General features: G+C 40.8%; 1 protein-coding gene across 3 annotated transcripts; it reads left to right on the top strand.

The window, feature by feature from the left end:
- Positions 1–6449: 6449 nt before the first annotated feature.
- On the top strand, positions 6450–15313 carry prdm2a (PR domain containing 2, with ZNF domain a). Of its 3 annotated transcripts, none has more exons than XM_069525931.1 (3): positions 6450–6727; positions 8745–12949; positions 13349–15313. In XM_069525931.1, exon 2 carries the CDS (start codon positions 8892–8894, stop codon positions 12915–12917), a length of 4026 nt encoding a protein of 1341 aa, XP_069382032.1. In that variant the 5' UTR covers positions 6450–6727; positions 8745–8891; the 3' UTR covers positions 12918–12949; positions 13349–15313. The 3 variants fall into 3 exon arrangements, with proteins under 3 accessions (XP_069382032.1, XP_069382033.1, XP_069382034.1); XM_069525932.1 differs by having other exon boundaries at positions 6450–6907; XM_069525933.1 differs by having other exon boundaries at positions 6486–6580.
- The last annotated feature ends 354 nt before the right edge of the window (positions 15314–15667 follow it).

Raw genomic sequence — 15667 nt, 5'->3', positions numbered from 1 at the left:
TTCAAATACTTGTGACGGTTGAAATCACATGACACTTGTTTTCTATTTCCAAATGCAACTCGTACACATCATCAGCAAGCTCACAGGGGCAACGTCCAGCGGCCTGCTCTGATTGGCCCATTCAAGAAACGCTTCAAATGTTCAAAACACAACCTCTATTTCAGAGCGTAGGCAAACATAATAAAATATGAAGGACCGTTGAGTCAGTTGAGCCCTCTGACAGTTAGGTGTGTATTTTATGTCATGTTGTGGAGTTTTTCGTACGGTGCTGTTAAGCCAAGGCAAGGCTCCAAAAGTGGACTGGAAGTTGCACAGAGATGCTCTGTGTCTGGCTCCCTCTCCTCCGTGTGGTTTTAGGCAGCAGTCCAACGCCCACCGCCCCAACCTCTGCTCCACCAGCGAGCTCTACGGCTCTCTTTAGCTCTCTCTCTCGCCTCAGACTGCTGGGAACAATGGAGTCTTTTGAGAGGGGCAGATGGTGAGGCTATGGGCCACGGCTGTGAAGCTGCTCACCAGTAGCTCCCGCTCTCCCCTTCAGCAAAGGGGGAATTCTGTACATCGCTAGAGGGTGGAGTCACTTCCTGGGTGGGCACGCCAGCATTGATCATGTGCGTTTTGCTCTCACACACAAACACACTCAGAAACACTCAAAAGCAACCAACTCTGAGCTCTCTGTGCGGATGAGCACATGTTAAACCAATCATAACAGTCATGCTGCAGCAGAATGTCCCAGAAAAGCAGCTCACCATAAAAGTGCATGATTCACAGAAAGAGTCCCAGTCATTCATGACACATAGAAATACTCACACATTTATGTCTCATATTTAATTTGTGATGGATAGACATGAATGTAAGTGTGTGTAGGTGTGGTCTACCCAAGTGTGTGTGAATTCTACATGTTACATACAGTGATAGTGAATGAACACAGAACCTGTGAGTGTGCATGTATGCTTGTGAAATGAATCCCAGTAATGGAGTCATCAGAGTTTAGTCACCGCACAAAGTTTCCCACCTCTTTCCTGTGCTCGTCTCGAGGTAACTGAAGACTGTCTGAGAGGAAGGAAGAAGACGCTCAGTTCTAGACAGATGGATGAGGCAACATCTCTCCCTCTAAATAAAACCAGACCTGTGTATTTTTCATTTAAAAGATGAGATGGGTGTTTATTTTTTTTGTGGCAGCCACAAGTACACAGTTACTTATAGCTGACTGTATGCTGCATGTTTATGACATATTCCACACAGAAGAAAAGTGTGGTGGAAAATGCTCATCATTTTTATTTGCAGGTAAAACTGTAGGCGCTTACTCAGCAAATTATAATCCTGACAGTGTAAAGAAAGAGCAGATTGTATAACAAAGGAGGATTGAAAATAAATAAAGGGGCATGAGGTTCATTCTGCTAGATTGGTTTCTGGCAGATGAGGATGTGTGTCTTATTAGACATTTTGGCTTGTGTGTGATCACTCTTATCAATTTGTCAAACTAGCAAAAAACTTTGTAAAGAGAAAAACTCAAATGACCGATGGAATCCTAAACTGTCAATATTCCTCACATTGGATGTTTTTATCGAGTTTTAAGTCAAACAAAGAAAGGACACAAACAGCTTCTGCTGTGCAGTGAAATAAGTAAGAGACCAATACAAATATAACCAAAGATTCACAATACATATATATACAATTATTATTATTATTATTATATACACAACCAAGAAATAATATTAAAAAGAAGGAAACATATATTTTTAAAAAAAGTTACCATGACAAAGCCTTTGTAACTTTTATATTTTTGACAAAACATACAATATCTCCACCAAGGTTTCCTTCAGTATAACTTTTGCTGATATTACTTCAGTTTGTTCTGCAGGTACTCCAGCTTCCTCCTACAATCCAAACACACTGGGCATTAGGTTAAGGAGCGACTCTAGATTGACTGTAGGTGTGTGTGGTTGCTGTTCAGGGTGTGTCTGCCTCTCGTCCAGTGTCAGCAGGAATTGGCCCCAACCTCTCCTCTCTATTAGGTTGCTGCTAAAATCTAAAATCTCTCTTTTTTTACATTATCCTTTGTTAGTTTCCTCTCTCTTGAACAAATAGCATCTGTTACTAACATTTGGACAACCTGGTAAAACCTGCCTGAATAAATGAAGAACATACCATTTGTGATGCAGAAAGTCTTCTTGTGGAATCTTAACATTTTCCACATGTTGGACAAATACAGGGCAAAATGAACCAAAACATCCGACAATGGAGTCCTTCAAACATGCACATTATGTTTCTAGTGTCCATTGTGTGGTTACTGGCAATATAAACAACGTTATGTAATACTGGGATAAATAGATTCCTCTTACATCCGGTTGATGTCATCAGCCCTGCATGTCTTTGGATGAACATCTGGGCGAAACATAGCCTGAATACAAACATAGATAAAATCATGCAAACTCTACACAGAAAGGACTTAGTAAGTCAAGACCTTTTCTCTACTATCATGTCAATGGTTGTATCACACCGGAGAATACCAAACACCCTCTGTCCTCAGCCATTATAACACCTCTATCTGCAGCTTAAAATTCAAAAGTGTGGTTTTAAGTCAGGTATAATTATGGAAGTAGATATAGGATATGCTTACATCATAGTATATGACAGACGAGGTGCTTGTGTGAACAACCAGAGGTTTTCTCCATGTCTGTTGCTCATGTCTGCAGCTCTTCATCGCATGGAGTTGTCATGAATGCCATCCTATAGTGACCTGAGCCAGTGCTGCAGTATGTGGGTCTGGGTGCATATGTGCGAGGAGAGCCACATGTCAAACCTGAGGAGTGCATGGGTTTGAGATATCACGGGTAAAATGTCAAGCCCGGAGCCTCTGTGGGTTTTGAGTTCCACAGACAGCTGGGTCTCAGGCTGGATGGAGTGGGCAGGGTGGGGCACAAAGTTAGGTGACAGGCGCAGACATGGCGTGTTAGTGTGTGTGGTCAGATTCAGTTTGGGTAATGCAGGGAATAGATGAATGTGCTTGTGTGTGGCAGCAGAGAGGCGGGGACAGTGAAAGAGGAGACGGGATGGTGTGTGTGAGGCATGTCAAGTGCGTGTATGTGTGTACAGTATCTGTGCATATGGCGTGTTACTTTATGGAGGTCAGGGTGCATCTCTAGACGTGTGTGCATGTGTGTATGTGTGTATGTGCGTGCAGACCTGAGAAGGGGCACTGATTCTGGAGGGCACGTGTCTATTGGTCTTTGGGGGATTATTAGCATGAGTGTGGCATGAGTGTGGCATATCTGTGTTTGGCTGTGTGTATGTGTCTGTGTGTGTGTATTGGCACAATGAGCCACTGTTGTGTGCATGCATGTACAGTATCATGGGCTTTTGTTTTGTACAGTTTGTACAAGTTCTCTGATGTCTTCTCATTTGCATGTTCTTCCCTGCACATCTGGCGTCCCACAACATGAAGCAATAAAATTTGATTTTGTCCCAGTGACATGACCTGTTGTCCAGAGACAGACGTGCCTTTGTCCGCACTGTGTGGCACACATGTTCTATAAGAGATCTTTATTGTTTCATGCCAGAGTCTGCCTTTGTGATCCGCCTGATACACAGACACATTGTGGACCACCTCTCCCTCTTTGTCTTTTCTTGTCCTCCATGTTCATGTGGAGGGTGAGGGTGAATGTTTCATTGTGCACGGAGTCATTGGCACGAACCGGTGCCCACTGCCACAGGATACGTTGCCATACATTGACTCTGGGGCACACTTTGTCTCAGTTTTCTGTAACAATCACTCAGTTTCCTGTTTGATTTTAACTGGACTTTTAGACCATTCAGCATCTTCAAACTAAAGGATTTCTTTTCGAAACTAGAATGACACTCTCACCGTGTACTCCCACCAAGGCCCAACAGTCCCCTTAAATTTAATCAAGCTGCACCAAATTAAACACACTTATAGAAATATGTTCCCTAACTGTGCTTAATTTTTCCATCTAGATCCAAGAAGTGTTTGTTAGAAAATCAGAGAAAATGCCCTATCTCACAAAGTGAAAAAAAGTGAAAAAGAAATCCTGTATAAGCCCCCTGATCCATATCTGCCCCAAAATGTAATGGTTTCTTCCCTGAGCCATACCGCACCCTTCCACCAAGTTTTGTGGTAATCCATCCAGTAGGTTTTTCATAATCTTGCTCACAAACATACAAACCAAAAAATAGAGTTTAATTTTTTATTGTGCCTTTATCTTGAACTCCAAAAGAAATAATCATTAATCTTAGATCCAAAGTACAACACTGATATAGTTCACAAATACATTCAAAGCATAACTGCGGAGCTAAACACCTCAACTGTCATACTGAATATTTATATCTTTAGGATTGTCCTCTTAGTTCTTCAGAATTGTCTGCAAGGTTTTTTTTTTTACAGTCAAACCAGGTGAGGTGTTGCATGTTAACCTTAAAACTGGCAGCAAAACAAGGTGCTTATTTGATCCGGGTCAGATGATGTTTCTACCCTGACGTCTTTTTAGAACGGGACGCTGGATACTGTGACATGTGACAGCAGCTTTGAACCGTCATTATCACTGTGCCTCAGGCCAGTGCACTGATTTACATCAGGAACTTACTGCCATAGTGCAAAGCAGCATTTCAAACACTTCCATTTGATTACTTTTTAAATTATGGATTATTAATTGATACTGTATGTTGAATTGCTTTTGGCCGCAGCAAAACTCCCTCCTATGAGTCAGCACCTGCTTATGTCAGGATTTGACGTATGTGTCGCACCAGTAGACCCAGTTGTGAACCTTTCATCATAATTTCACACCTGTGACTTTCTTCAACTGTGAAAGACACGCTGGAGCCTTGGACATGTCCGGAGTGACTAAAAACAAACATGATCACAGTGAACCAGCCACTGATTTAACAGTCCCCTGCAGTTTGTAACTCAAGAGTTACTGTATGTTGCAATACTTGGTGTCAGACAGTGTTTGGGAAGTTTGATGTTAAACACAGAGAAGGAGAGAAGCCTGAGTAAAGGCCTGTTTTGTATGATCTCTCATTATGGCTTTGCAGAGGTCTGGCATGTATGATAGTGAAAATGCTGCTCAACCCACATGTATTAGAACAAGAGACGTGCCATGAGAACACCACCCATGTGCTGTGCAATGTCACAGATGGACATATGGGGTCCGGTGAACTCCTACTGATTCATTCCAAGACAAGCTTTCATGCTGGTATGATTCTGGAGGTGGAACCATGTGAAACCATAGGCAACGCTCTATCAGTGTAGGTGTGAGCCTTGATATTAGTCAGTGATTTGTGAGTCAATTGACAATTGTTGGGGAGAATAGAGAACTTCATAAATGTTCAATTTATCAACGGCTTGGCTTCTGTTTACTCAGCAGCTGTGAGACTATAATGTCTGTGCATTAAAAAGATTGTGTAATGGCTGACTTCGAAAATCAGAATTAAAACTGCCTATGAACTATCTTAATTTTTTGTATGATTAAATCATATGTAAATGTTTGTAAGAATATGCAGGTTAAAAGAAAACAGTATTGACTAGGAAGTAACTTTATTGCCAACAAACTTTTCATTAATAGTTACATTGTTTATTTTAAGAGTGCATTTGTCTCAATCCTTATTTTAATGTACATTCATCCATTATTTATACCACTTATTCTTTGATATGATGTCATATATTACTAATATTACGTTATATTACACTATATTTGATTGTTACTATGTTAGATGTAAATGACCCTCGCTGGAAGCACACTGTAAGTGCGTTGAAGTTGTTACAGACATCTTTATGTTGATACTTGATTATGTGGCGCTCTCTACAGGTTAAATGAATGCACTGCAGGGATTAAGTTCAGAACTTTAATATGAGATGTTTTATTAAGTTCAAGCAACATTTACATTTACATTTAGGGCATTTAGCAGACGCTTTTGTCCAAAGCGACTTACAATAACATTTTATTGGCATTTGTCAAACCAATTCAAATAAATACATAACAAATCATTAAAATGTATCTAAAAATTCAAATAACATGACTATAATATGAAGAAGTTGTAAATACATGTAATAAAAACAGAAGATTCCAGACTTAAAGTGTCAACGTGTAGCAGGTAGTTGAAGTTATATTGTTATATTGTCAATTAATTTCAATTTTAGTTTCAATTCAATTGTATTAATCAATTTTTGATTAGCACAACATTAATCAATACCAAAACTAAAAAAACTAGCAAGAGACAGAATGAGCATCTGGAAAGGATTGTTCGAATCTTTAGTCTGATTCTTTATTATTTATATTTTTAAATGACGTATATCAGTTCTAATGAAAACAGTAAATACAGGGGGGAGGGGTGATACGTCACTGAGGGGGACAGCTGTCGGGTGCTGTGATGACCTGCAGCTTAACAAACCTGTTGCTGATTGGTCCAAATCTAACATCCACATCCTCTGACCAATCAGAGCGCTGGAAGCTCGCTGGTGCATTAAAGGAAGAGGAGGAAAAAAAACAACACACACACACTAATGTCCACAACCTGCACGAGAAGATTATATCAAACCTTCCTGCTGCTTTCCCTGAGAACACAAGTATGTGCGGCATCTGCAACGTCACATCTCTACGTTACAGTCGGCGTGTGCAGCAAACTGTGCTGACTGTAGCTTAGGGGCTAGCATTGAGGCTAGCAGCATATTGTCAGTGGGTTAATGGCGATAACAGCTGATTTCTTTCACCTGGTAAGTGGAGCCCTCGCTGTGAGCTGTGTGTGCTGTGGGTTGTGGTCTCCTGTGTGTGCAGGGGCTGTGGTGTAGAGGAGCCTGCTCGCCTCTCAGCCTCGGCAGCGAAACAGCAAAGTGACGACGTGTTGTGAGAGCAGCGAGCAATGGTGCAAGGACGGGGGAGCGTCATCACACCAGGTGAACGCGTGTGAACGCAGCCCAAAGCTAAAGCGACTTAAAACGATCAGGGGGAGGAAATAGAAGACCTTTTTTTTCTTTTTAAATCTGTTCAGTGCGCAGTCGTCTTCAAATGCATGTGTTGCAATCCAGATGGAAGAAAATAGAAGTTGAATGGTATTTAAAAATCTAGTTCAAATAAGAAATACACAGGCCATGAATGGTGTGGGAACAAATTTCGGTTTCTGCTAAAAAAAAAAAAGATCAGGTGACTGCATCATTTCGATTTGTGCTTTATTGCCTGGTCGCCGTGAAATAATCGATAGAGAATGTTTTTTAACTCAAGCTATATAGTGTTTGTTTACATTTCCTCTGTCTCTATAAATGCCTGAAAACATAACTGCGCTGGTTGTGGAATAATTATGCAAGGTGAATAAAAAAGAAAAAGATCTTTTAAATAAACGAATAATTGGAATGGCAGTTGAGTACCTTTCGATTTTGATGCTACAAGGCTGCAATCTAATGGTTAAAGAGCACGACAACCCTGCCACACACATCATGAGCCTGCCATTTTGTCAGAGCAAGCAGATGAATGTCAAAATGCACCCAACATTTCCAACGATGAAAGTTACTCTAGGGTGGCTATCAGAAAACAGGGTTGAATGAATTCACTGCAAGGATTAAAGTCAGAAATTAAATATGAGATAGGGATGTATTATTGAGTTCCAGCAACATTTTATATGCATTTGTCAAACAAATTAAAATTTTAAAAACAATTCATTTCAATTTACTGAATCTAAAAAATCAAATAAAATTTCTGTAATATGATGAAGTTGTAAATTCATGTAATGTAAAGTAGAATATTCCAGATCTCAAGTGTTAACATGTAGCAGTGGTGGCTATCAGATAAAAATATAATGATTAAGCTGTGTGTGTGTGTGTGTGTGTGTGTGTGTGTGTGTGTGTGTCAGTTGCTACGTGTGAATGTGTGTAATCAGCAGGTGGTGTACGTGTAAGGTGGCCATAACAGGAGGGATGAGGAAATCATAAGAAACCGGTTAGCTGTACTTACTGTAGACACTTACCTACATTTAACTTGACCAGCTCTACAAAGTGTGGGTCCCTGCTGCATTTGCTGGTTCTTAAGATAAACGTTTATTTGCTTGAGGGACAGAATTATAAGTTACCAAGACAGGACTGTCTACTCTGACCTGTTTTCTCTCTCACTCTTTGGGCATATATGTCATATTATACATAGAACAAGATGCTAAACCCCAAATTGCCTCTGCAGTGTGTGATAGAAGAAGCACAGCATATAGTAGTGCTGTATGAATGTGTGTGTGAATGTGGCTTGTACTGCAAAATGCTTTGAAAAGCACAACATTAATTTATTTACCTACTCTCCAATAATGTTTCAGGCTGATTCAATATGCCCAAACAAATACAATATACATTAAGATTATTAAAAGAATAACATCAAGGTATTGAGATTCATACAATATAATGTCCACCTGTAGAATATAATACTGTCTAGTTTAGTAATACAGATGTCTGATTGAGTGGTAATATTATATATTATTATAAGTGATAAGTACATTACTCTTACTTATATAACTAGTAAAACAAAATGTTTGACACCTTTTAATAAAATAATTGCATAATAATTTGATTTGGAATATATGTCAAATTGCAAATGAATACGTTTTAATGTATTGATTTGCATTGTAAAGTTTAAATGATTAGACTGCACAGATGTTTCTGATGTTTTTGACGCTTTAAGTTTATTTTATGAAATCTAAATTGCACTTCTGCCATTAAATGTTGGCTAAATAACAATGTTTTTTCATCTATTCAACAGGTGTGACATCTACTGGAGTCTTGTGTGAAACACCAGAAAACTGGATCTAGCCTCCACAGCAGATGGAGGACTCCCCTCACTCGTACTGTTTTGATCTGGAGACAATGAGGACATAGGGGAGGAGGATATTACCAAGTTAAAACTAACATGGAACCAGATGTGAGCAAGTCTCTACACCCAGATCTTCACAAACATCCCCATCAGGATACTGAGACAGTTTGGGATTCTTTTCCCTGTCAGCACTGTGAGAGACATTTTACCAGCAAACAAGGCTTGGAACGACACATGCACGTCCATGCTTTGGCTGTCAGCGAGGCACATGTACATGTAAGCAATAACAGCAACATGTCTGTAAGTACAAATCAAGGAGAGTTGCAGCCTGAGAATATGAAGCCTTTGGATTCTGTAATGCAACATTATACTTCCTCCCCCGCTAGCTCTTATAATTCCTTGTTGACAGCTGGAGACCACATTGCTCAGCCAGACGAGCAGGGGGTACACCTGCAACTTGCTGGTGTAGACACAAAAAAAACCCAGCTGCCTGTGGAGGAAAATCTTGAGAGGATTTTCAGTGAAACAGCTGAACAGAAAACACAGCTTGGTGAAAATATAACATCTGCAACTGTTCTACAGAATGACGGGCAACATGCACAGTACATGCTAGATGTCTCTAGCAATATTTCAGAGAATCTCAGCTTCTACATTGATGGAAAGATCGTGTCAACAAGTACAGTAAGTAGCTGTGAAGCAGCTGAGGTTCATTCAGGTTCCTCAGCTTTAGTTGGACTGGATGCTCTGATTCTGGACCCCACCCAAATCAGCCAGGTTTTGAATACAGATTCAGTCACAGGCACAGAGATACCTGGTCAACCACCGGCTAAGAGAAGAACTGCAACACCACCTCTTTTACCACAAATTAAAACTGAACTGGAGTCTGAGGTGGTGGTGTCCTCTTCCTCATCATCACTTGTGTCATCTTTGATTGAGAATCTGCTTCCACTGAATACAGAGTCCACAGTTGTGCAGAAAGAAAGAACAGTGTTTCTGTCCCCGAAGCTGAAGCAGATTCTGGAGAAGCAGGATGGCCTTAATCCGACACTTGCCCTGATCACAGATGGTCAGAAGCCTTGTTCGCCTGTCTCTCTCTCTGTCCTTCCCATTGGAACAGGAAGGTTTAAAAGACGGACCGGATCTCCAACAAGCTCTCAACAGCAAAACTCAACGTCCAATGAGGAAACGCCAGTGTCAGACACAGTAAATACTGTTGCTGAAAGAACAGGACAGATGGACACCCAGCAGATCTCCCCTGTGCATCTTACAGCTAGTGAGAAAGATGATGCTACGTCACCTGCAGAGGAGCCAGCAGTGAAACCCGTCTCAACGGAGAACTGGCCCCCCATGACTGGTGGCAATTCCTGTAACCAGCAACCACTGGATCTCTCCAATACAGTCAAAAGAAATGAAGATTTAGCGTTAGCTGATGCTGTGCTGGATTTAAGTTTACAGAAAAGGCTCTGCGAATCTGGACTGACAATAAATTTAGTTTCACAGGCAGTTTTGACAGAAGAAGCATTAAATTCCTGCATGATGGTGAAACCCTTGATGAATATCGGAGAGCAAAATCTAAGCCTCGGGAATCTAGAAAATTCTTTAGTCACGGACTTTGCCATAGTCACAGGGTCAGATATAATGACCCCGGTTGAACCTATTGCAGAAGGTCTTGTTTATGGACTCGCCCTACCCCCCAGTTCTCTAACTCCATCAACCGCCTCCCTTACCCCTGATGGCTTGCAACCAGCCACACCGTGCACTATTGCATTTGCCTCCCCAGCCTCACACACCATGCTCCCTTCTACTTCTTCATTAATCACAGTTTTGGCCCCAACACCACATATTACAAACCCTTCGAATCAACCAATCCAGATGTTAGCTCCAAACATATCTCCTGACCCTTTGGTAATCTGCACAGAAAATGCATTCAATCCTTCAGAGTGTGATTTAACTGCTGCATTTGCTGCAACAAATCCTGCAAACCTTGTCACTCTCTCCCAATCCCTGGACCCGACTTTAAATCTACAGGGCCACGTGTTTCTCACTGATCAGATTGCTCTTAATCCACCTCTGGTTGAATCCACTCCTGTGTCGGAGGTACCATTCACATCTACTGTTACTTTAAATGACTCCCTCATCAACTCTTACAACATAACCAGTAACACAGTGTTGATAGAGTGCACAATAGCTCTGGAAACCCCAGGGAGTGTAGTCCCTGCTGCAATTACCTTACAGGAAACCCCTTCTGAGGCTCCAGTACCTACACAGATGGTTGTTAATCACATCGAACAGCAACAGATTGTATCAGTGCCCAATGCTCCAACTGTGGACCCCACTACTCTTGTGTCCTCCATCGCAGAATCAGTAGCTGTGGCCACCACCACCTCAGTGGTATCTGATTGCCCTCCTGTGGCTGAATCGAATCCCAACCCAGAATCTGATGTTAATGCAGAGCCGGCCACCACAAAAGAAGAGGAAGCTGCTGACGATACTCTTTCCGCATCTGAAACACCATCGAAAACATCACCCCTAACTGAGAAAGTGGAAGAGGACAAATCCTCATATGACGCACCGGATGATGCACAACAGCAGACTTTCACCAAGAATTTCATCTGTAATGTGTGTGATAAGCTTTTCCATTCAATGAAAGAACTAGGCCAACATGTGGGTGACCATGCTGATGAATGGCCCTACAAATGTGAATTCTGCGTGCTGCTCTTTGGAAAGCCCTCCGCTTTGCTCGACCATCGATCAAGCCTCCACGGTGTTGGAAAGACATACGTTTGCAGTGCGTGTACAAAAGAATTTGTCTACCTCTGCAATCTGAAACAGCATCAGGAAGAATTGCATCCTGGCCAGCAGTGCACGTACGCAGAAGAGGAAAAGGGAAAACTAAGACCTCAGAACTACAACAACTCGACGAAGGTCAGCGTGGAGCTTTCAGTGCCCCACATTTCAGAGGAACCCAAGACACTGGTGAAAAAGGAGGAAAGTGAAGTAGATGTGGCTGCTGAAGAGTTGTTTACAAGCATAAAAATAATGGCCTCAGATGGAGGGAAAATCAAAGGGCCTGATGTTCGTTTGGGCATTAACCAACACTATCCCAGCTTTAAGCCTCCTCCATTTCCTTACCACAATAGGTCGCCTGCCGGCTCGGTCGCTTCAGCAACAAACTTCACCACCCACAACATCCCACAGACCTTTACTACAGCTATTCGATGTACCAAGTGTGGAAAAAGCTTCGATAACATGCCAGAGCTACACAAGCATATTCTCGCTTGTGCAAATGCCAGTGATAAAAGGCGATACACACCCAAAAAGAATCCCATCCCTCTAAGACACTTTGCAAAAGCTCAAAATGGAGTTCTGTCGACTACTAATTCTACCAACGGACTTAATGCTTCGAACAGGGCCAGCCAGTCAAACAGGTCCAAACCTAACCAAGAATCAGCAATAAAGATGAAATTCAAATTACTGAACAAAAGGAAGAAAAAGTTGGTCCAAAGGGTGATGCCACAGAGGAACAAGTCGGTTTCTACTTCAAATAAAGCAACGTCTGCACAGGTGGAAGTGCAGCACGAGATATTTGTCTGCCCACACTGCAACAGGGAGTTCTCGATGCGTCGCAGCAGAACCAAACACATGGCTGTGTGCCCCAAGAAACCCAAAGAGGTGAAGAAAAGAAAAGAAGGTGGAATCTCTGTGACAAAGGAAAACAACGAACGCCTGCACCGAGGGATTTCTCGCGTCGAAGAGAAACGACAACAAGCCTCGCCTCAGCATAAAACTAGATTCCAGACTTCTGGTCTCGCCAAGAGGCCCGCCATCCTACCAGTGCAGACTGTCTTTTCAAACAAAAGAAGTAAAATAATCATAAAGGAGAGCATGCAGCCAAAACAAGAGACCCCCACTCTGAATGAACTTCCTATTGTTCGCACTTTCAATCCCTCGATGCGCCAGTACAGCAGAGTGCAGCATGGCGTCAAAGGGATCCCTATTAAAATCACCATAGTGAAACCGCAACAGACTGCACCACAGAAAGATGAGCTACTTCCCGCCCAGAGCCGAGAGGAAGCAACTGGAGACGTTACCAGCAGCTCTGAGCAGAGTGTTAAGACCTGAAGACTACCCCATGCTCACCAGAGGATCCGAAGGTAGTTAAAGCATATTTAAATTGATCTCAAAAATTAATAAAATTTACATTTGAATTATATTGTGAACAAAGCAAATGTATGATTGTCAGGAATTATTTGTAAAAGAATCATAGGTAGGTGAGTTTTGGACACATAATTGGCTACAACTGTGTTCAATTGTTACATTTTGAAAGTTTTAGAAATTTGCGCATATTAAAATCAGCAATAAAAACTTGACTGTTGAGTAATGCTGCTCAGTAATGTGTATTGGCACATCAATGAGAAATACCATGTAAATGTACCTACTTTAAACTAGATTGCAAATGAGATCATTTTACATCATTATTATATCATTTTATCATTTCACCTGCTGTCCGCATCATTATCAATACACACTTTGCTTTGTTTTGTCACTTTCAGGACCCTGCTGTCTGGAACTCCTCACACATCTTCAGTCACATGAAAGGGAGGCAACTGCTAACCACAGTGTAAACCTAGTAGATGTCATTATAATGTACAATAACAAGGACTGGATTCAGAATGGATGAAACTATGACTGAGGACACTGCAGTGAGTGGATGTGTTTAATTTGAGTATTTAAATGAGTTTGTAGTAGCTTGAAGCTTTGTAGGTTTATCCTTCGTTCTGTGAACTTAATGTCAACAGCTTGGATTTGCACTTTGAAGTTAATCTGCCTGCGACATGTCACAAATGGGAGTTATTTAGAGAGGGTGGTAAGTGGCAATCATTTTCAGCATGCATTTGCACTTTTCCTTGTCTGTTGTCTGTGGCCTTTTGGTTGAAACTCCTACTGCATGCTCCGAGCTTGTACTTCACCTTTATTCATTTAATTTAAGATGATTATGTTGATTATGTTGCCTTAAACAATGAATCTAGTGTTGCTCTGTTGGTCTCATTGACAATATCCAGTGTAATTACATGACTGACACATTTAAGACGACAGAATCATGGAATCTAGTAATATGGTCTGTAGTACATTGGCCACAAGCTACCTAGATATCATGTAGGGTATCAGCACTGTTGCTTATTATGGCGAAGTCAGTGTTTTCATAATTGGTGTGAATGCAACATTTAGTAGATTGACTCCAGCAGCCTTTTCCCAATTATGTGTTATTCAGTCAGCACAGTTGCCATGTGTTTCTATGAAGGATTTGACAATATTGCTGTTTCTGTGCCATCAAATATAAATGGTATGACTTTAATGTGGCATAAAAGTGATGAAGAGTAAACAGTTCGGTAAAGTTAAGTGTTTCCCACATGCAGGAAGTTATTTTGGTGGTCTAACCAAAAGAGTCACCCCCACTTTAAGAGATTTATTTGTGTATTTTTCCCTTTGATTCTGTGTGGGAGCTGCTGAAAATACAGATCACGTATGAAGAATGCCTTGATGTGCAGTTACGTTTAAAATAGCACTACTTCCCTTAAATAATGGAAGTCTGTGAATACTGTTAGATTTTCAAGATCATAGGCTTTTGCGAGATAAAGGTTTGATGTATTGACATTGCAATCCCAAACAGGAGTGCTATAATATTAAGTACAGTTTGGGTCAATGCTGCTTCTACAAGGAGAAGTGCTTCATTCTGATGGGCACTGACTAACATCAACTAATTCCAGCTTTTGGCTTCACATTTCTTCTGAGAGACTTAGTTCAGTTTGCTTTTTTAGGCTTTATTTTGCACTTCAACAAATTCCTGTGTGCATTTCTTTCTCCGTTCAATGATTAGAAATCTTCATGTTAGAGGTACAGTCTTTTCAGGTCTCTCTATCATCTGTAAAGCACGTGCTCTCCATCATTGCATACATATCTGTAATCTGTGAGTGGTCAACAGTGTATTGTGTTGAGTATGTATACTGAATTCCAACATGTATAAATCACAACAGATCAGTTATGGGGCCGAAACCCTGTATGCAGCTGTTTGTGACGAAATGTCACTGATCTCAAAGAATGAGCGTAACGCATTGTATTTGTTTGATTTGAATTTTTATAAGCTACTGATTTGCTGATTCAGCGCTATACAGGGTAATTATTTCATTATGATTGAACTGCGTTATATTGTTTTCGGCAAACTTAGACATGACAATGTATTTGAAAGTGTAATGGTAACATCTATTTCTGCCTTTTCAAGCCTCACTGGTAATATGTCTTTGATTCAGACAAGCTGAAATGTGTTAGATGTACTGAAGGGTCTGGGAGACTGTTATTTAACTGTGAAAAGTGCTTGTAGCATTTCAAAGTGTAAATTGAGTCATGTATATTTATTAATAATTTAAAATCACATTATCAATCTTTGGATAGTTTCTTTTTATGATTTGCACTAATGTTTTTTTTCAAGGGAGTGTTCCAAATAAATGGAGAATGTTGCAGTTGGATGTGAAGTTAATCAATGATAACTTTCAGATAATTTTCAGACATTTTGGAACTCTGTGGGAAATGATACCCTAATATAAGTGACTGTTTTGTATTTTACTGTTTACTGAAGACTGCAGTGTATGCAGTGTAATATCCACATGGTGGCGCACTTTCCTTACTTAAATATCCAGAGCAGTCGCTTCAGTAAAGATGTGATTTTATAATACCACTGCATCACTTTGCAACGCCCACATTCGAAAAGTTGAACAATACATTTACATTCACGTGTGTTTTTATGCAGCTTTTAAAGGCTACTTTCCACCACCAGTATTTTAGTGTTTGAAACTGAGATGCCAAAAAGTCTCTAT

The sequence above is a fragment of the Paralichthys olivaceus genome, chromosome 6 (genome assembly GCF_024713975.1).
Source record: "Paralichthys olivaceus isolate ysfri-2021 chromosome 6, ASM2471397v2, whole genome shotgun sequence".
NCBI classification, from domain to species: Eukaryota; Metazoa; Chordata; class Actinopteri; order Pleuronectiformes; family Paralichthyidae; genus Paralichthys; species Paralichthys olivaceus.
Note: the sequence above shows the minus strand (reverse complement) of the source record. Positions and strands in the feature narration are given on the sequence as shown.

Bases quoted from the DNA above. Each gene is read 5' to 3' on its own strand.
- prdm2a (XM_069525931.1), top strand. From the start codon at position 8,892: ATGGAACCAGATGTGAGCAAGTCTCTACACCCAGATCTTCACAAACAT.